Source organism: Oenanthe melanoleuca, chromosome 3, assembly GCF_029582105.1.
Source record: "Oenanthe melanoleuca isolate GR-GAL-2019-014 chromosome 3, OMel1.0, whole genome shotgun sequence".
NCBI lineage: Eukaryota > Metazoa > Chordata > Aves > Passeriformes > Muscicapidae > Oenanthe > Oenanthe melanoleuca.
The window spans coordinates 107,374,841-107,396,704 of NC_079336.1; the positions used below are offsets into that span (position 1 = coordinate 107,374,841).

General features: G+C 42.5%; 1 protein-coding gene across 3 annotated transcripts in view; it reads right to left on the minus strand.

Moving 5' to 3' along the window:
* Positions 1–21,864, minus strand: part of SPRED2 (sprouty related EVH1 domain containing 2) — a 59,505-nt gene that overhangs the window by 17,047 nt on the left and 20,594 nt on the right. Inside the window, exons 1-4 of one of the 3 annotated variants that reach the window (XM_056487076.1) lie at positions 17,051–17,280; positions 9,125–9,302; positions 7,648–7,816; positions 4,798–4,862 (exon numbers count right to left, since the gene is read on the minus strand). In XM_056487076.1, coding sequence (XP_056343051.1) covers positions 4,798–4,862; positions 7,648–7,816; positions 9,125–9,302; positions 17,051–17,067 — 429 coding nt within the window. In that variant the 5' untranslated portion in view covers positions 17,068–17,280. Of the gene's footprint in view, positions 1–4,797; positions 4,863–7,647; positions 7,817–9,124; positions 9,303–12,048; positions 12,096–17,050; positions 17,281–21,864 lie in introns of those variants that run through there. The other 2 variants (XM_056487075.1, XM_056487074.1) reach the window with 2 other exon arrangements.

Consider the following 21,864-nt stretch of genomic DNA (forward strand, 5'->3'; position numbering starts at 1 on the left):
ACCAAGCCAGCAAGAAAAATTAAATTTAGTGTTTATCTAACTAATATAAATCTTTTAAGTTTTAATAGTAAAGCTGTAATATGCTTGAGACCCAGATGGGAGATGAAAAGTAGACAAAAGGTTTCAAGGAAAGGCAGCAGGGATAAATCTGTTTTTTTAATTAGGAAAGCAGAAGAGATGCAAATGGGACCGTAATGCAAACATCTGCCCCAATATGCACCGTTCTGGTCGAGAAAAGGTAACTGTGTCTGTCTCTGAAATGACTGTCAGCAGCACCCAAGACACACAAAAAACTTCCTAACTCACATCTCCAAACACAAGTACTTCTCTTCTGAGAAAAAAAAGGCACAAGAGGCACAGAATTGCTTTAAACACATGACTTGATAGTGAAAACATGAGCCTGAAGATTTCTGCTGGAAGTCCAGAGAGAAAAGCAGTGGCAGCAAAATCTGTCCATATCACCTTAGTGAGGCAGGAGAGTGTTTACCCCATCTTGCAGTTGGGGAACCAAGGTAAGCAAGCTTCTAGCCAGGAGTCAGCAAGAGAAGCAATGGATCGAGTGTGCACACCTCGAAACGCAACCCTGTTGTTCAACCATGCACCCCTAGATCATGCCTGCTCAATCTGCCAAACTCTGCAGGTCTTGTAATGAACAAAAACCAGGATTTAAAAAAAAAAAGATTATGTAAAGTACCTGTGATTTTAACATGCATATCAAACCTAGTAAGGTTGAGTTTTGCTGTGTTCTCCCTTACACTTCCCTTAAAGCAAAAGGAGACTGCAGTCATTTCTAGAATCACAAACCAGAACAAACATGGGAGCTGCTGCTCCTCCTGCCAGTGGGTGTCTTTTCTTTAGCACTAAAGCAGGCACAAGGCTGAAGATTAATCTGAAAAAACATGAGTGGTGTTTCAGGCTGAACTGGACATAAGGTTTTAGAACAAACACCTCTGCTTTTTCAGATGGGATGTTAAAAGAGGCCATTTCAGGCATTCTGCAGACTCTGGAAGACATTGACCTTCTTTCCTTGGAATCAATTCACAATTTTTGCTTCGTGGTCATGTGGGATTATTATCTGTAACTGAAAGTAGAAGTGTAGATTAGGGAAAAAAAATTACAGAAGAACTCAATTATATGGCAAATTCCATGGCTGAGGAACTACAGAATGCATTCAGCCTGTATTAAACCCTACTTCTGAAATGAATGTTAATTAAAGAAGGCTGAAGATGTAGGCTGAATGGAGGAAGACAAACAAAACATCTCAGCCTGCTGCAGCGACAGTTTCCCCCAACGGAGACAAAACGGATGGCCAGTCTTACTCAGATTGCATCTCTTGAGAGGACGATTTATTATGTACAAGACAGAAGAAATTTATTTGCTAACATATGGAAAACATTTATGGGCTCTTCAGAGGATCTGAAACTCAAGGAACAAAACTACATATTGTTAAAACTCTAAAATGGACATTTCATTTTAGAAATAAGCATTTTTCAACTCGAGGTTGTGACATTTAGTTCTACATACTGTTGTTTCCTACCCTGTCAGGTATGAATTTCAGACCAGGTTGTTTGCTGTAGGTCTAAGCTTACAGCTTAGAAAAGTATTAGTTGCCAAAGCTGTTTTTTTAAAGATACAACCCATGCTTCAAAAAGATGGATAGGGAGCATCTGCCATAGGGATGGGGCAGGATATTACTGCCCAAGTTATCATCTCAGCTCTGCAAGTTACAGTCATGGCAGGAGACAAGACTACTGACACTATGTGAATGCTCCCACAGCCATAGCTGCAGACAATTCCAGACCCAAAAAAAAGTACACCTTCTGATACAAGAAAATGATCCTCCACTAAGCCATGGAAGCTCATAGCCTGCAGGAGAGTTCTAGCTCTGGGGCAAACCTCCTCTTCCCCATGGAAGTAACCTGCTGGACATGCCTGGAAGGGCTGCAAGCTGGCTGAGGAATAAACAGAAGGGATGATGCACCAGTCTCACACATAAAACTATGCACATCCCACAGAGCCATACTGGAGCTGACAGGATTGGGGGCTTTACAGAAGCCCCTTGTCAATCAATAGCCAACAGCAGTATTGGGGTAAGGGCTTGCATGCAATGGGGGGGGGTTTGGGTTTGTTCTAAAGCTGGGGGCATTACGTTGTGCAAACATCTGTGCACGATGAAGTCGTGGTGGCACCAGCCACCACAAAGCAGCCTCAGAAATGTGAAGTTCTGGGCTGCTGTGTTTGAACAGACTGAAACATCTTCAAGAAGAGCAGGACCTCAGGCCAAATATTTGAGGCAGCAGTGCAGCAGCAATGGCTGAGATTTTCAGAGAGGGTAAATGACTGATTAAATGACTCAATCATGCAGATGCTTTTGAAAATTCTGCCGCACGCAGTTAAGTTTATTCATGCATGTGTGGGAGAGGGGGAGGACTGTGAAGATTTTAATAACTACCTTAGGAAATAAAAAAGAACAAATGTACTTTCTCTTTAAAACAGACAAAAACCCCAACCAAACCCAAAAAAACTCCAGTGCTGTGGCTGGATAAGAGTTTACAGAAAGTTATAGAGAAGTTTTGGGTGGAAGGATGACCAAATGGACTATGATACACAAGTCAAAAATATGTGCAAAGAAAGAATGGAACAAAGGGTAAAAATAAAACATTTCACAGCCCTATCAATTTCTTCCAGTTTTAAACTGCTCTATGCCTCAGTATGTTATTTCTGGCTTATGCAGTCTTCATACTTCACCACAACCTGCCAGATAAATAGGAAGTTGAGAGCTTTGAAGAGCTTAAGGACTGCAGGAAAAGGAAAGACTTCATCCCAGAAAAACAAAGACATATTGGGGAAGGAGATGTCCCCAAAGCCTTATTTTTGGAGTATGACAACACATCCGCTCTGGTGTGCCATCTCAACAAACAGCACCATGCAAGGTCCCATCACCAATGAGGTCTCTCCTGCACTCTGGAGATCATGAAGCCCTGCAGAGAGCACTGCCAGGCAGGACACAACTAGTTCCCCCAGGTCCCAACAAGATGCCAGCACTCCTGAGGTTTTTCCTCCTTGCTAATGCTATTGAGTATCTTTCTCCTCCTCCTCAGTCAGGCATCCTATCCATAAATGTCTGCATGGCAGGGAGTCACTTGTCACCTCCCCAGGGTCAAGTAGGTGGGAAAAATCTCCTGCAGTTCTGGCTCTTCATTTTCAATGCAGGAGTTTGAGAGACTTTGATGCAGTTAGAGCAGGATTAATCCAACTTTTTCAATGTAAAACAACACCTACTTTAAAGGCAACAAGTTTTTCCTCCTTGTAAAAAGCATTCTTCCAGTTTGAAAATCAACACTCAGCCACAAGATTGAGCTTGTGGAGAAATTCAGGAGCCTAAACATCAGCCAGTAGGATTTTAGCAAAAATATACTCTCCTGTTTCTACAGGCCACTCACTACTGCCTAAACAATGAGTATTCCTATGTGTAATCCAGTGAGAGCTGGCACACACCCATCCAAGGCACATTTTGACAGTCATCCACTTTGTGATGAGCACAGAAGAGCCACACACACCTCAAGAGTGACTGTCTACCCCCAGCAGAGCACAGCTACTCCAGCGAATTTGGGAACAAAGCAGCATGTACTGGTAAAAGGCTCTGGCTCCACTGGTGCCTCCCCCGTCTGTCTCATCCCAGTGCCTATAAATCACTTCTGGCAGGTAGTTGGGAAGCAGCTGCTAATGATAGTTTTGCTGCAGAGTGCAGGAAGTCACCTTTTAACCCTGCCTGCTGTTGTTTGTCTCCCTGAGCGCGACAAAAGGACAGATGCGGACAACATGCCAGTTGGGAAGATCCGGTCAAAACTCAGCAGGGAATCTGAGTGGTCCCATGCTGGCAAAGCATCACTCTCAAAAAAACACCTTTTGGCTTTGGATGCTTCCTGGGACTCATTTTCAAGCAGCTTGATGCTTATACTGATTTTTTTCCTCCTTCACTCTAAAAATCCAGGGAAGTTCCCAAAGACAATTTTGAGTTTGCTGTTGCTGCACTGTTGCTTCCACCTTCCCCCTTCCTGCCATCCAGGCCCCAAGGGACACCGAGGGCATTCGTAAACTAAGAAGAAAGTATACAATGTGAGCAACTTGTTTCCAGCCCGTGAAATAGCCCTAATCAGACTCACATTTTCACCTGACAATTTTTTTTTTTAGTTTTTAAGTTTCCTCTTTTAGTTACTAACTTTAGTTTCAGCAAAACTCCATAATACATTTTAGACAACACCACAAACCAATCTCCAACAGCTCACTTTCCTGTTTAAGTCACTGCTGCTTAGACAGATGCCACACTACTGTGCCTTCCTCCACCTGAAGAACACCTGTTTGAACTTTCTACGTTCTATGTACAGGTGAAACACCTTTAAAGTTTGCTTGTTTACATTGTGATTCAAAACCTTATTTCCTTGAGCATGTACCTGAGTAGCAGTCCTGTTGCTAACTACCTGAGTTTGTAGGAAGCTTCTCAATGAGGACAGAGGGAAGTATTACCAGGTATGTGCACCATCTCAGTCCAAGACAAAAGAAATTCAAGGGCAATTATTTCTTCACTTCTAGCCCCTGACATCACCTGCTCTGACATGCTTTTCCAACAGGAGGCCTCACATTCTCAGGAGGATATACTTCCATCAAATAAAACACACCCAGTGTCCAAACATGGTGGCTGAACACCAACCCTGAGGCATAAAAATAAAACCCTTTCTAACCTGACCATGTAAACTTGAACATAAAGGAGAAGGACCTTGGGTGACATGTACTTACAGTGAAGACATCATCATCGCCGACCTCAGCCTCGTTGTGGAGGGTGGATGAGGAAGTTGTAGATCCTAGAAAAAACCAAACCAACAGCTTTTCAAACACATGACATTTCCATGGAACTTTATTTTTTTTTCCTGAGGCTGTTAAACATTTAGATTCTTAATAGGTTTGTATGTTGCAGATGAGTGAAAGAGGGTCTCAAGTTAAGGAAGAACAACCCATCTGCTGATAGCTGGGTTGGAGAGGTAAAATCTGAAAAAGCGTTTCTTGAAACACAACTGTGTGGCTGCCAATGCTAATTAACAATGATAAAAACAGCAGTTACCATTTCCAATTACAGAAGACTAATTTCTGAAGAATGGTAAAGCTATGTACTAATCAGTGCTCCAGGCTGATTCTCAGCTGTCAAGAAACCACGTGTAAGTTTTTGTTCACTTACTCCGTAAATCTGAGGGGGAATAACCTTTAATTTAAAATAAAATGAACCTCACTTTGACAGAGTTAGATTGGGTTTTTTCCTTTTAATTTTTGAAACTGTTATATACTCTAAAGGTCTTCTCTTTTATCACCTACTTCTCAGAGAATCACCATGTCCCACGTAAACAAAGTATTTGAAAGGACCTGATACGTGTAAAACCACAGACAAGAGAAAAATACTGGGATACAATTTTCACTACGTATATTAGGCAATCTTCTGGAAAAGTAGGGAAGCATATAAAAAAAACTTTTCTCAGCCTGCAGGTGCTCCTGTAGAGCTGCTTGAGGGCCTGGTGAGCACTCACATCACATGACAGTCTCAGGGAAGGGGGCACTCACCACTGCTGGGTTTGACACCAAATTTAAGCTGTACCTAAACATGAATGACTCTTTTCCCTATAACCAGTCAAGATCCCAGACCCCCTTCCTGGCTGGCTTCAACTACCCTAAGGCAGCCAATGAGGGTGGGGGCAGCAGGAGAGATTGCTGGGGGGAAAACCTTCAAGTCAAAAGTCTATTTTTTTGATGGAAGCCCACTGCTAGACTGAATTATGGCCACATCACATCCCTGACCAACACAGCAGAACAGCTTGTACCGCCTTTATTCTGGAAATTTGTTAAAATAACATGTTTTATATAATGCTATTGGCACCAGCCTTGGCTGCTCTCAGTTGCATCATCACGAAGATGTGCAGAGCTAAGTGTGAAAGCCCACTTAAAACACTGAGTAATGTGGAAACATTTGTGCCGTTTGCTACATTAGCTTTAAAAATCAAAAAAAGCTGAAGCTCTATGGAGCTGCATAGGGTTCTTGTACCTGTGCCCCAAACTTCTGTTGCTACAGGGAATGAACTATTGGTTAAATATTCACAATAAAGCAAGAGATTTCATGAAGGGAAGTTCTAAATGCACACTTAGTTGTGCTTAATATTACCTGCTGAATTTGATCAAGCATGTGAACAAAAAATGAATGATAAATGAAATCTGCTGCCCAATGCTGTGTGTGAGCAAGTTATTGTTTTTCATTCAGAAAGCCTTATTTGGAAGTTAATGAGGAACACATTCATGAGGATCAGCCTGTACTGTTAATGGGATAAATATAGATCTGCAGATTTTGAAGTATCTGAGATACAGCAGAACTTGATTTTAAATACCTCCACTATAAAATGGATCAAGGAGAGCAAAACAGGAGTTGCCAAATATTGCCATCTCCATAATACAACTCAATACCGCTGAGTTATTATCTCCTTGAAACTTTGCACAATCTCATGCACAATCCCAGGCCAATTACATAAAACATCACTTTTATGACTAAATGCTTTACAGTTTTAACAAGAAGAAGACAGTCTACCTGTAACTTCTCAATGTTAACAGCACAGAAAGAAAACATATGAACTGAGAACATCCTTCCTCTAACTGATGAGGTATTTATCAGCAAGCAGTTCTGGGCGATTAATTCTCTCCCAGTATCTACCATGTTCATGTTAAAGCAAGGACAGGCCATCCAGAACATTAGGTTGGTTTATGGAGCAAACGTCCTCAAAAAGAATAAACATCTATACATACATCTGAGCATCCTCAGTACGGTTTATATACCATCTGTATATAAAAATATCCTGGCCACACTGGAAGAGAAGGCAAAAGGCTTTGGACTAGCCTAAATCCCTACATAAATTAGTACAGTTAAAAAAGATCAAGAAAAAAAGACATTAAGAATCAAATTTCATTAAAATAAAGTACAATTGAATTACAGCTGTATTGTGATTGCCTGATTGCAATGAAATGTGAAAAGGAAAAATTTATGACAACTTCAGAGCACAGACAATTCAAATGCATTTTTTACAGAATTAAAAAAACAACACCCCAAAACACAACGAAGTCTTTAAGAACTACCATTCAACCAAGAGGATGCAGACAAAACTAATTACTGCAAAATAAAACCAAAAACAAACCAAAGTTTTATTCAACTCCAGGCAGGAATTAAATCCTGTGATTTAACAAAGACTAAGCAAAATGAGATTTGACTGCAAATAAAGAACCTGGGCTGTTTGAGTTGCCACCACTAGTGTGAAAACCAAGCCTATCAAAAAAAGCAGGAGCAACAAACTTGATGATAAGTAATGGGGAGAAGTCTGGACAGACAGGATTGAAAAATGCTTGACTGAAATACCTTATCTCCTCTAAGGGACAAGAAAACTCGATTCATGAAAGCTGGGGCTTGCTCACAGTAGGATAAGGGCCCCAGCTGCACTTGGACACATGCACAAGCAATCTCCAAGCCCAAGAAACTATTTTAGACACACCCCTCTCCCCAGCTGCCTGACTCAAACCCCCTGCCCACTCTTCCAAGGGTGGAAGTGTCCACCCCCACACTACCTTCAATGAGGTCCTCGATGGCTTTCCTCACTCCTCTGTCGAAGGCTCGAGCGTCAGCAGGGCTTTGAAAAGTAAGCCCAAACTTTCTGTTGTCAACTTTCCAGTGGTGGAAGGTGGGGTTTGCCTTCGTGTATACCAGGTCCTTCTTCACAAAGCACTCCAGCACCACCTGGGAGGGCGTGAGCCCCAAAAGAGGAGCAAAGTCACTTTTCCCAACCCAAGGACACAGCCAGCACCGTCTCAGGCTGGACCTAAAAAGCAAGCCAAGTCATGCTTCGCATAGGGGAACATCCTTCCCTACCAAATTATGATTAATAAACACCAGACACTGTAATTGTTCTCAAAACCACTGCACATTCATCTTTTGCTTGTGCTTTGAGTAGGCACTCGTTCCTGACCCCAGGAGCATGTTTTGGACCCAGTGTGGCACAGGTTAAGCAAGGCAGGGGGCTCAGGAGGAAGGAGTACCTCTTCCCTCAAGAATTTTGCTCAACAGCAGCAGATTTAGAAGTGCTGCAACACTCCCCTCACTGTTTTTAAATTGTTCACCCCCAGCCACTCAAGTTCTGCTGTGCCAAAAATCATCTCTAGAGTCATGTTCAGGGACAACAGGAATGGCTTGCCATGTCTTACTCCATGCCTCAAAACCATAAGCATGGCTCCCAAATAACGTCAAAAAAAGCATCCTAAGCAAAACAGCATTGAGAAAGACAAACCATAATAGAAACAGCTTTAAAACACCAGTCTTTTTGAAAGCAAGACATTTCTGACTCAACTAATGCATTTTTTGAGCATGTGGAGGAAGTTCTGTGTTTAATATCTTCACATATCTTCATGGGAGTGCATTTCAGAAGAATCAAATACATAAAAACAAGATAACAAACCATAACATTTCAAGTGGCCCCTGGAAATCAGGAAAAGGCTTTATTAATTTGATTTGTGCAGGGACAGAAGAGAGCTCCTTTTTAGATAAACAGCTACCAGGAGAAACTGAGTGTGTCAATTCATAAGAGACAACTTGTCTTCATATTCTCACTCAGCTTGTTCAAACCTTGAACAGCACGCAGCATAAATAATTCATGGCCCTTTTAAAAGGCTTGCACTGCATTACTCAGTGCAATGTGACTGGCTTCATGGGCTCTTTACACTTCAATTCACTTGTCACTTACCCCCGCACCAGGTCTAAGAAAAAAAAGAAAAAAAACCACAGGCCCTCTTTCATTCAAAGGGGATCTTAGCACGTGGATGTCAAAAATTTACCTGCTCCTTTCAGGTGGCATTACACCAGCCCAGGTAGTAAAAGATGGCAATTCTAGATGAGGATTAGGTCTGTTTTGTCCAATCTGGTATTATTTGCACATGTCTGTTTTTTATATACTAAAAAAACCCCAACAAACTTGCACAAGAATACAATAGCAATAGATTTGGGATAATTCTCATTACAATAACAGACAAAAGTTGAATTAGAGTCTATTACCAGTTTGTCTTTCTGCCTTTCACCATGGATTAGAAATCCACTTCTTCCATTGCCCTCCGGGTACGTGACCTTGCAGACGCCAACTCTACTGAGACCGCCTCCTTCTTGCGGCAACCATCCCCCACTGGAGTCATCTCGGGTCATAACCACAGCTTTGACTCGCACAATATAGCTGTCACTGCAATGGCAACAAAACAAAAACAGAACCTTTTGTGAGCATCACAGCTGCATCGTGGCAGTTCTTGAGGGTGGTATTCAGACAGTGCTGTGCTGACCCCAACAGAGAGCTTCTGCCTGGGATGGAAGTCCACCTCTCTCATGGATGGCCTGCAACACTCCAGCCACCACAGAAAAGGGACCCACCAAAATTCAAGGAATGAACCTGCCAGGTTTCCAGGTGTCAACACATAGATCAAACAACCTGTGGTCTCTGATACTCTTTGCCTCCTGTGACTAGAGACAGGGACCAAGAGAATGGGATGACCCAGACACCACCCCCAATGCTAACTCCCACATTGGGGCATCAGGTCTCCAAAGTGCTGGAAGAACACATGGAGCTCAAATAACCCACGAACAAAGTGTTTCAAAGTTTCTGTGATCAAATTTGTGAAGTAGACTTTGGAAGACGACACTCAAATTCCTCCACATCTGGGACAGTTTTATAAGGAAAACCCCACAGATGTGGCTCCAGCTAGTACATCAGATGAAAGGAGATGGGAATCAGCTCAGGTCATCAGGACCATACCATGTCCCTAAAACAGTTTCAAGCATTTCACAGGGCTTTGAAAGGCAGAGTGCTCTAACTTCACAAGAAACCATTCTGGAAGCACCTAAGATCTGAGGATAATCCAGATGCCCACCACAAATGTCCAGAAGAGCCCCCAGAGTGGGAGACTCCAGGCCTCCCTCTGTACCCTTTCCACTAAGCAGTTGCCCCATCATCTACTGGGGACATCACCAGGGTCATCCGGAAGCAGAAAAGCCCCTACAGAACACAAGCAAAAGCCACACACCTTGCGTGGAACATGCAACAGACTGCTAAAACAGGCTGTCCCCAGCACAGAACTGCTGGGAAACACCGAATTAGCTTTTCTGCCCTCATGCTGACGCTGCACTGCTGCACTGCCCATCACGCCCTGGACACTGATTGACACAGGGATGCTGAGGACAGCGCCGATGGCTGTGACGCCCTCGCAGGGAGGTCACCATGGTATGCTGCTGTTGGCTGCAGAGGCACCCAAAGGAGCCCACCAAGCTGCTGCAGGACACTTAAAACCGGGAAACAACAGGGGTGAGAAAAAGGGACATGCAAAGCAAAGTGCCCAGGGACTGTCCACCTCCAGGCCACCAGGTATAATTCAGGAGAAAGGAAGATCAACACACAGAGGGCTCCAAGAAGCAGCCTTTCAAAATGACAGCTATCATCCATTACAGAAAGAAATTCCTCCCTGTATCTAGGTATTTTCCCAGCATCCTGTAAAGCATGACAAGCAGTAGTAGCTTCCTTCATCCTGTACCAGGTAAAACGGTCTCACTTTCAGACTATTTTTGCAGCAATTCAGGTGCAAAACCCTTAAATTCCAAGCTTCCCTTTCTCTAACATGACCAGATTTAACATCTAAGCAAGCAGCCTCACACACCCTACCAGAAGGCAGTTTGAGGACAAACCAAGGGAAGCAGTGAGCATCTTCCAGGACCAGCTTATCTCTTCTGCAGCTACACAGATCTCACTAAACACATGCTGCAATTTTCTGTTTAGAGCCTTTATTCTATGGATATGCCAACTTTTTCACTGGACCAACACGATGGCAGTGCACATATGCTAGAAATTCATCCCCTGCTGCCCTGAGTACTTTGCACTGGCTGATAAAAAGCTTTCCAATCTGATACACGACCACAGCTGACACACACAAGGTATTCACAGAACTGAGAAATTATGTTTTTACGAATATTTTTGCTCGAGTCCTTAAAGCAGCTTCCTGGGGCAAGTGTATCTATAAATGGATCCAGTTACCTATTTTTTAATGAAAACCCATTTCCAGATTTTACAGTGACAACTTTAATCTCCTGACTTCCTGATACTCAGAAATAAGCAAAATACTTCAGCTAATTTCCTACTGTGCAAAAATTGAGCTGCTTCCATCCAAGACAGTTTTTGCTTTCTTCTCTGTACGTTTCCCATATGTCTATAAGGATTAGCAATTAGCAGATGAAGTAAAAAGAAAGCCAACTATACATTTCTCTATTCCCTGAGGATCCTTTCTGGACTTACTTTTAGCTCTCTTCTGAAGGCAGAGCCGCTCAATACGACCTTCCCTCCTATCCTCCCACAAAAGTCATACACAGAAACTGCTGCTTCTCCTTCCATGCTTGAAAATTACCACTGGCTTCCTGCAGCTTCCTGCAGGATTTACCATTCACTTTTATGGCAGCAGTTGGAGCCTCTGGCTGCCCCAAAAGTAATGCTGCCTTCAGTTACTTGGCTACATAAATTGTTTACTTAAAGGAAAATTAAGCAAGAAGCAACAACTCAGTATTTTGTGATTCCTGACAGTTATTTACACATTTCCATCACCTCTCAGTGAATTCTCGAGGCTTGTAATTACATTTGAGTATTACTGGATACCTATACATTAAATTTAGGTGCCATGACTATCCCCGCCCATTATAATGACAATTATAAAGTGTCCCAATGGTGGGGCACAGAGCCACATGGTTTTCCCCTTCACATCCACGACCTATGGACCTTACAAACTCTGTCACTACATGCTGAAAGAACACCATTTAAACTGTGTTCTTCCCAACCTGAAGACCAACCTCCTTAAACATATTAAGCCAGAAAATCTAGTTTCCATCCCCCTACCCCTGCAAGATGACCTCTGTTCCCCTATTAAACAAGAGCCTTGTCCAGGAGAAGGGTTCACCTTTGGCAGTGCAGGCAGAGCTCTGGCTCCATTACCGTAATCCCTTGGCACGCTTTCCTGCACGATCAAAAGTCACCAGTGACGCTGGGCTCCCTGCAGAGCCCCATCCCCACTCCTGCTCTGCTCCACCCACAGGCACATTTCCCAAAGCACAACCTGTGCCAAGGGACTTGGAAAAAAAGAAAAAAAAAAAAAGATAAAAGTAAAGGAGGTGGTTAAGGGTTCTGAGGGCTTGACATCTTGGTTTAATCACTGGATTAGGACTCAGAAGCTGCATGTTGAATTTTCAAGGCTACACACAGCTTCCTCTAGTCTTCTATGTCTAAATCTTGCCTGCTTTTTCCATCTACAAGCCTAGAATAGGCAATGCTTCTTTCCCTCATGCCAGTGTTGATAAATACTTGGGAGGTACTCAAATATTTCAGTTCCATATAAGGATCTTGCTTCCTTAGTGTAAAAGCTGTTTATTTTCTTTGCTATTTAATTTTACGCGACTGCATCAAGGCTCTGGCTGGTTCCAAGTGTTCCAAATCCTGAGGAGCAAAGAAGTGATCTGCAAATCCCATGTGCATACCACTGATGAAACCTTGGTGAACTGGAGTAGCAGAACATCTGCATTTTTATCATGGTAACTGCAATTTGACTTTTTCGCAATGAATGGTTAATGAGGTACATGAAAATATTTGGATCATTACAATTAATGAGGATCTGATAGCTAAAAATAAAACAATTAGAGAAAATGCCACAGTAGCCTTAGTTCCCTTTGTTAATTGGATCCTTGAAAGTTTTAAGACTGCTCTAATTGTTGGGTTTATGGCCTATGTGCTATGTATTTAATGCAAACTATTCTTAATTATGCTCTTAAATGCTATCTTAACCCTACATATTTGTCTTCATCAGCCTTAAAAGCTTGGGAAGAAAGTATCTGAAGGGATTACCCAGCTGCATGGCAGCCAGCCAGCATGTTCCAGGTTGTCCGCCTGCCCCACCCTGAGTAAAAAAAAAACAACAGAATGAACTTGGGGAGTTAAAGGCAGCGTCAAAAAGCATGTGTTGTTTTTACTGGAAGGAAAAGAGAACTCTTTAAAAATTATAGCTCGTGGGTATGCATATATATCAATAAAACAGAGTGTGTGCATGTATAACTGCTCTTCTGGAGGACACGGAATTTTCATAAACAAGTGACTGAACATTATTTCACTGTCATCACTGAATCCTGGTTTTGATATCTATAATCCAACTCACAAGCATTTGTGTGTCTAAGTTGACATTTGAGGCTGATAGAAGTGCTGTCCCCCACAATGTACACATGGGGCTGCCATCATCCTGTGCTCTCAGACATAAACCACATCACCTCCAGCAACACTGATAGGGGACAAAGCCACAAGCCCCTTGTATGGCCACTGAGGGCTTATGGCTGCAATCCTGCATCCAGGACTAAACACCAAACAATTCACTTCCTAGTTAAGCCATAAATTTCACCACTGCCTTTGTAAAAGGAGGGTGGGTCAAAGTAGACAACTCCCTCCCACCAGCTGCTCTTCTTCTCCACTTTGCTTCCAAAGCAGCAACTGCAAATACCATCTGAGATGTCTAAAAATCCCAAGGAGGAAAAAAAAGTAGTCCAACCCGCCACATTTATTACTGTTTTTTTGAGTCACATTTAGCATCTAAACAACTTCCCAGACACCTTCCATAACTCAGTAATATTTTTCCCTCTAGCCAAGTTACTTGACCAAAATACAACCGTATAAACTTCCATACTATTGTTGCCAAGAGGCACTCTGGTATTTTCCTCCCTTCCTAACTCTACAGCTTACAAAGCCAGGAGAGATCCAGGTCTCATAAAAAATGGTATTTGCATATAATGAGTTTCAACATTATGGATTTCTATCTTTTAATCCATGCATTGACATTCTCAGATCACAGGTTTCAGGGAAGAGCTGAAAGGACAGCAGGAGGCTGCTAATGCAGAGGTCAGGCTGGTCAGCTGAACCAGGCACACAAACACAATTTAAGCCATTTAGATCCAAACAAATGTAACTTTACGATTACCAGGGCATAACCTGTCTCTGGCTGACCTGGATGTATTTCACAGTGCCAGGTGTTCTCCTTGCCTCAGCAGCTCCAACAACTGGAGTTAAACCCACCACATTCCGCCCAGGTGATTGCTTCAAGTTGTATTGTGAGGCTCCTCTGCAGTTCATTCCACAGGCAGAAAGCAGGGATATTTTGGTGGAAGACAATAAAAGCTGCTATTTTTGGAGTCCCACTTCCTTGATCTGATGGTCAGTTCGCAAACCTACTAGCAAGGGTGACATAGCTGCAGATTATAACCACCACTTTCTTCTTAAAATCCTAACTTACCAATTTTCATGAAAGAAAACTTCAGAGTGTATGCAGATATAGCAAATTAAGTTGATATTTCCATACCACCTAGATTTCCAGCAGGTTAAGAAACTTTTTCATTAAGTTCATCACCAAGAAAAAAAGACATCTGTGTCTCTCTGGCCAGATAAAATGTTAGAATGGAATCTGAAGAAAACCATGGAAAACCTCTCAGAAGTTTTCCCTGCCCTCACCTCTGCATCACACCAGGAACAAAGAACCACTATACCTGTAACCCAATTCTTGTATAAGCAATATGCAACCTGTATTTTTGTGTTTTTCAAATCAAATACCACCAGAATAAAAGGGCACCTGGGAAATTTTAGTTGCCACACAGTCAGAGTAAATACAAACAATTCAGTCTCCACATTCCTTGCTACAGAGATGCTGGTAGAGCCTAGAGCAGCCCCAAAGGCAAAATGAAGAGAAGTCAGGTCTCCACAGCCAGTGCTCGGCAAGCCTAGGTTTGCTTCCAGTGCTGCAGCACATCCAAAAATCCTCCACAGGAAAAACTAATAACGGTTTTGTTTGACTTGTTTTTCTTTTTTTTCCCCCCAAAAGAAAAAGGACTTCTCAAAAAACCAAGACACCTGCAACAACCCAGCCGCCCACCTCCACATCTCCCTTAAATGCCGAAGCAGTGAGGAACAAAGGAACCCTTTCACCAAAACGTTTGTTCAACATTTAAGGCTTATTTTCTTGAGTTTACGAGAAACAGCTCTATCCTAACTAGCTCAAATGGGATTTCATAATCCCATAATTAGTTCAGATCCTTCCAGGAAGTACATGAAAATTCATTCCTGAAATACATACATACATACATTACATACATATATATAATTTGAAAATGTACATATTATGTAGTTCTGCAGGGATTAGACACATCTTTTTTGGCCAGCAAAACATCCTTTCCTGTGCCAGACTTGCCCAGTGATCCCACAAAGTGCTGTACACATGGGCAAAACCTCAAATGAACTGGAAGCAGCTTTTTAGGGAAAAAAGCTGGCTTACAAGCATGCTGATAGGCAAGCGAAGATCCACTGATGCAGCTCAAGCATATGGAACCTAAAGTCTCTTCTCTCCCCAGAAATGAGCATATTACACAAACAATATTGAATTAAAATGACATTTTAACAGCATTGCGGCAGATTAATTTATGACTTGTGTCTGTAATGAAGCATTTATGTAACATTGTTGAAACTGTGTTAGAACTATCAAAAGTCACAGCAAATCTTGTTACAAAAATACCCCAAACAAGGTTTGATTTTTTTTTTTCCTAAAAGGCAACCACGACATCACTGGGACATACTAATGACAAAACTTTTCATGAGCAACCATTCAAGGAAATCTCTTAAAAAAGACTTTCCCTGAAATCTCTCAAATGGATCAATTTTGCAATGGTTATAGATGCACATGGTGGTACATCCTAAAAAGTTAAAAGTGGCAGCATAATATATTTGAATAATTTGCCCTGCACCTCACACAGTACAGGCAAGAGTTGCAGCCTCAAGTCCTCCCATTTTCGTGCAAGAGTACAAAATATTAACAGATTACAAGGAAGCTAATTAGCAGTATCATTTACAGTAATGAGTAATAAATTGTTGTCGCATGACAGATGGTATTTGTTTTATATCACGTGTAAGATAAGCAAAAATCACATAGAAGTTTAGCCAGCCAAATAGGTAGATTCATAAGATATGAATCCTGAATTGATTCCCCCACCTAAAAAAATAAAAATCACACCTAAGTTCTACCCTAGTTTTTTCCTAACATAAACTGAACATAAGCACTCTGTTACTGCTACCCTATGCTAGCTAATGAACAGCAATACTTAGCAAAAAAACCCCCGACAACCACAGAAACTGCATTCCATAAAAATGATTATGTCTGCAGACAAACATATACAGAGTATTCCTGTAAACTCAAAGTTTAGAAAGAAAAGAAAAAAAATCGCTCACCCAAAGGAAGCTGAATTTTCCCCCACTCTCCTTCATTTTGATCCTTCATTTGTAATGGAGGCTAGAACTATATTTATCCCTTTGTAAACATCCTCAATGACATATATGTTGTAACTAAAAGAGTGATAATATTTTGCAAATACTAAATAAAAAAATATTCTGTGACTCAGTTCCAGCTGGGTCTGTATCAGAGGGGGGGTGAGGGAGTAAGTAGGATAACTGCAGTCTGAATCTAAGGGTTTTCATCTTTTGCCAGATAAATGAACATAAAAAAGAAAATAAGACATTCTTGGCTATATCAAAACCAACACACACATTGTTTTTACCTTCAACCTTTATTGTTAAATCCCCTACTCCACCAAATGCCCATGGAAAAGGACATCAAGGGAAGCAGCTTCCCAGGAAGCATCTATTTTTCCTACTGGTATTTAAAGAAAGGGTGAATGTTAAACCATTAGTTCTGAGAATAAAAATTTGATATGTCACTAAAAATGAAAGGTTGTGTTTCATAGAAGAATTCATACATATTCACTGATAAATTATATGCTGATTTAGACAACATTCAGATGGGCTGTGGGGGCAGATGGGGGAAGGCGGAGGGAAAAAAACCCCAAGAGTAAAAAATATGGAATTATACGCAGCCAGAGCACACTTACCTGCTGGGGGATGCCATTTCCTCTGCATTTTAAACCTTTACTGCTCCGTTTTAGCACCATTGCCAGCAGCAGCCTCCCTGTCTGCGCTGGTTACCCCGTGCCCCAGCTGGCTGCTGCCGGGCGGGCAGGCGGCTTCCCCCCATGCGTGATTCAGTCTCCTTGAGGGATGTGCTGCATTGTGGGGGTGAGTCATCCCAGAGGTATTCTGCACATTACAGCCCCAGCCGGACCATTACTCATTCGCAATATCCTCCCGGCTCGGAAGAGAACATCGACCAAAGATCCTTGTTTCCCCACCCCGGTTATAGGCTGGGAAAAAAAATAATTGCAATACAACTGCCATAAACTCATGATGAGGGTGTTTAGCAGCAGCTGACCGGGCAAACGTGCTGTGGAGAAGCTGCCCCAGCCCGGCAGGTGCGTCACCCATGCATCCAGGGCTGCAAACAGGTCCAAAGATGAATGCAGGTGTCATTTTCTCTGATAGTCCGTCAGCACTTTATTCCCAAAAGCTGCCAACACAGCGCTGGGACCAAGGGTCCAAACAACTCAGAAGGCTTGGAGGAAGCACTCAGCCTTCCAATGTGTCTGCCTCCATCACAATTCATAATGGGGTTTTAAATACTAACTCGTTGCCCACTGGATGTATCTCTAAGTATCAGCTGTAGATCCTCATAAACCCCATCCTTGCTGGCAGCCCACACAACTCAAGTGCCAACAGTGACATCCTTGCACACAAGCTTGGTTTCGGACACTGCGTCTCAAACGCTCCCTTGCTGATCAGAAACTTTAACAACTGCTGGAATCCCTCGCTCAGCCAGGGTGTCGTGTATTGTCCCCACAAGTTCTACAATGACCCCTAAATGCCCCCTTCATTAAAGCAGAAATTCCTCAGTACCAATAACAAGAATAAAAATTGTGATAGTAGGGCTCTGAAAGCAGCTTCTAAAAATACCTGTGCAGTTTCTGAACTAATTCATGCTGATGATTAGGCAGGAGGGGAGAAGAAAGCTAAGTGTTTCCAGGCTCAGCTGCTTCTGTCTGCCTTAAATCCAAAAGGTTTTAACCCTGATTTGGGACAAAGGTCCCTTTTTCCCCAAAGTGGAGAATGGTAACTGAGGTGATGCTGCCTGCAAGCATCCTTCAGAGGAAAGCTGTATCCCCACTTTATAGACACAGACAACCTAAAATCACAGGTGCTCCTGAAAACTCCATGCTTGGACCATGGAAATGCTGAGCTAAGGACCAACAAGGCTTGAACCCAGCTTCAGTGAGCAGACACCACGCTGTGTGGAGGATGCTGAGACATGAGAAGGGGCTGGACTAGGTGGCCTTTAAAGGTCCCTTTCCATCCAAAGCATTTTGATTCTATGACATACTGACATTTGTTCCCTGCTTCTCTCCAGCACGCAGCAAGAACATGTGCAGGTGCAGCTGCAGGCACCTATTTGCAGCTTGGCTGGATTTTGTAATGACAGTGGAATCAAGCTACAGTCCAAAGCCATGATGAAGACAACAGGAAGCATGCAAAGTTTGCTACAGTGATATCAACGGACAGCTGCATTTACTGAATTTCAATATACAACATAAAAAGATCTTTAGTTTAACAGCAAAAGGATAGCCTGTGTTGGTAGAAGTACATTTGCAATCAATGGGTTAGCTCATTAGTCAGAGTATCATGCTACGCAAGTAATTAAAAATAATAGGCGAGGTTTTATTTAGATTTTAATTGCACATCCCCAGTCCACATCCCATCCTATCCAGATGTGCCAGAATGTGCCACCTCACTTACCTCTTCCAAGCTCTGCAGCAACATTGCTTTTACCTTCATATGCTTAATGCAGCACCCATCAGCTCAATCCTCATCTGTCTCCAGGAAGAATTCAGCACTCAAGCCCAACGCAGTGTCAGCCAGGAAAATTCAAGAAAAGCTGCCTGGCACTTTTTGCTGCAAGTCCAGTTACTAAAGCTTTTCCCCCAAGGGGTGGGGGAAGATGAAATTAGCCTCCCTGTGCAAGACAAAACTATCCTTGAATAAACTATGTTGTAATCGTGTTTTTGAAACAACATCTTGAGTAGTTACATCTCCCCACAGCTTTCCTGTTTTCTTGCCTTCCTACTAGTCTGCAGACCATCCTGCCACTGGTTCCTAAAATCTCAAGGCTCAGCACACAGAGAGACTTGGGACCATCAGAAGGTTCTTACAGATAAGCAACATCAATAAAGAGTTCCAGTATAACAAATGACATAGAAAAGCCATCACACTGTACTGTACAGGTTCCACAATCTCACAGCTGCAGTGGAACAGCTCTCAGCTCATGGAGCTGGGTTGAGCCACCACCTGGGTAATCTCTGCAAAGCTGCTGCTCTGCCCAGGGTCAGGAGCAGGTGGGGACAAACACTGTGTGTGAAAATGCAAGATAGAAAAAAGCTCTCTGTTACAAATGTTACAGCATGCTCAATCAATAGGGATGGAAATAATGTCCTTGCCTTTTGTCTACATCCAGAAGCGGTTGCATCAGTCAAGAAGAACCACCAACTCATTCAGCTGGCTTCAAGCCCTGCTCCCAAGGGTTTTATCCAAAGGGAAGCATGTATCAAGTCACCAGATCAGCATCAACTGAATTACTCACTGGCTGGGTTCTCACCTTTGCACATGTTCTTTAACCTTAAGGCTAAGCTAACAAACCTCAGCTCCAAGACTGGCAATGCTGCTGCCCTCTTAAAAAATTATTATTAAAATAATTATTATTCTTCCCCTTAAATACTGCCCAGTCCAGTAGATTGCACATCCAAACCTACTAGCTCAGTGCTATAGTGAAATATCCTCCAAAGTTTTCTTGCAATTCCTAGCATGGACTGCGTGGGAGTGGCTGTGCCAACACGTGAACATTTTCCTCATTTCCCAGAAAAATTCATGCTGCTACAGGGTTCTGCTGTTAGAAACCCAAAGAAAACACTGCACCTGGAGAGTCAGAAAGGTGGTGGATCTGCGTTTTGCTGCCTGCCAGCCAACTTCAAGGATAGTTCAAAGAGCTGAGACAGTGGCTGGAGCAAGAAGATCCCATTTTGACTGCAGCTGCTGGAGTACTTGGGGTGAGGAGAATGAAATTCAGTCACTTTGTTACAAGCAGTCATGTCAACGGGCTGAACTTCTGCGGCAAAACATTAACAGAGTTCCTGGGACCAGGGTCTGGCAGTTGTGAACTGGGCACAAAGATTCTCACCACACAATTCCAGTGCAGTCTGAGGTGTCTGAGTATCTGCAGATCCAGGGCCATTTCGGGAACATGAAACTTGTAAAGCCTCACCCTCTGGGAACACTAGGCAACCTACCTTAAGTGCAGCATTCAAGATTAACCACAGCAATTATTGCCTGAACAGTTTGCTGTGCCTTGTAAGAGGTAGTCACTTTTCTCCATTTTTGTTTAAATTAGAAAAAAACAAAAACCAAAACTCAAAATAGAACAAACAAACAAACAAAAAAACCCCAATCAATCAAATTCCCTCCAAACAAACAAGCCCTAACAAAAGACTTCACAGACATAGTCTGTTTTATGTCCAGCACTTGAGAGACACCCACTGCACTTATGCTGCCCCTGTTGTCCACAAAGCTTTCTTGAATACCAGGTTCATTAAGCTGTGTTGTAAGGAAGAGCTGGAAGTGTGGCAAAAATAGGAAAAAGGGCACAAAAGTAGATTCTTGGGAAGGACTTCAGACGTTTTATGATAAGCTTTAGGCTGCCGAACATTCCGGGAGCACTGAAATGCTCCTCCCTACATATCATTACCATGTTTTCCCTATTTTGAATGTCATTCTCACAGATGAATAGACCTTTGTACGTATGTATGACAACAAAAAATGACCCCAACATAGATGGATATTTCCAACCAGGATCTGGGTGGAGGCCATATGGATTTCATTTTCCTGCAGACAGATCAAAGGAAAGCGCCAAGAGCATCTTACTCGACTCCAAATAAACATCCATGACCAGAAAAGAGGTTACACAAATGACATGCACTGAGCTCCTCCACACTGGAAAAGCCTCATGGGTTTTTCTTCTAATTAAACTCTTCCTCCATGGCTCCTAATTGATACCTGGACAAACAGCTGTAATATACTCCAGGAAATCTAACCCTGTAGTTTGCCTTATTTGTGTGACACGGCTTCAGTCATCACAGGGCTCACTGCAAACTTTCATTTCTTGATAGGAAACTGGTTTAAAAAACAAGCTACTGAAAAACCAAGGCCTTGCTCCTCCCTTTTTATTTTGCACTTAAATACTTAGCTCAAAGTAGAGGTACTTTGAGTCTTTTAACCACTGCATCTTTGCTTTTTCTTTCTTTAGGATAAATTTTTTTTACTTTGTGAGTAGTCTTGGACTAATTACGCACATCCTAAACCAGTTATATAATTTTGTGTCTTCTCCAATTTCTTCCCTCTAGATTTCAAATCACCTTTATGGCTCTCTGCGGGCTGGCACTATATACTGGAAAGCCCCATGCCACAGCTCAATATTCCATGGTAAAATCACCTGCAGACCAAGAGGCAGACACCAGGATAACCTTTATCCACCCACATTCCTAAAATCAGTGAAAACGCCCGTAAAACTGTGCTGACCAGCTCCAGCTTCATACTCTCCAATCTGATGCTGACTTTGCTTCCTGTCAGCCAGTTCCCTGTTTTGCCAGAGACTGACTTTGAACTAAGCTGAAGTTTTCAGGATCACTCTGCTTCTTTGTCAGTGTTAGTAAAACATTATCTTGCCCTTAAACTGTACCTTGTCCAGCTCTTCATTTTAGTGCTCTTGGGA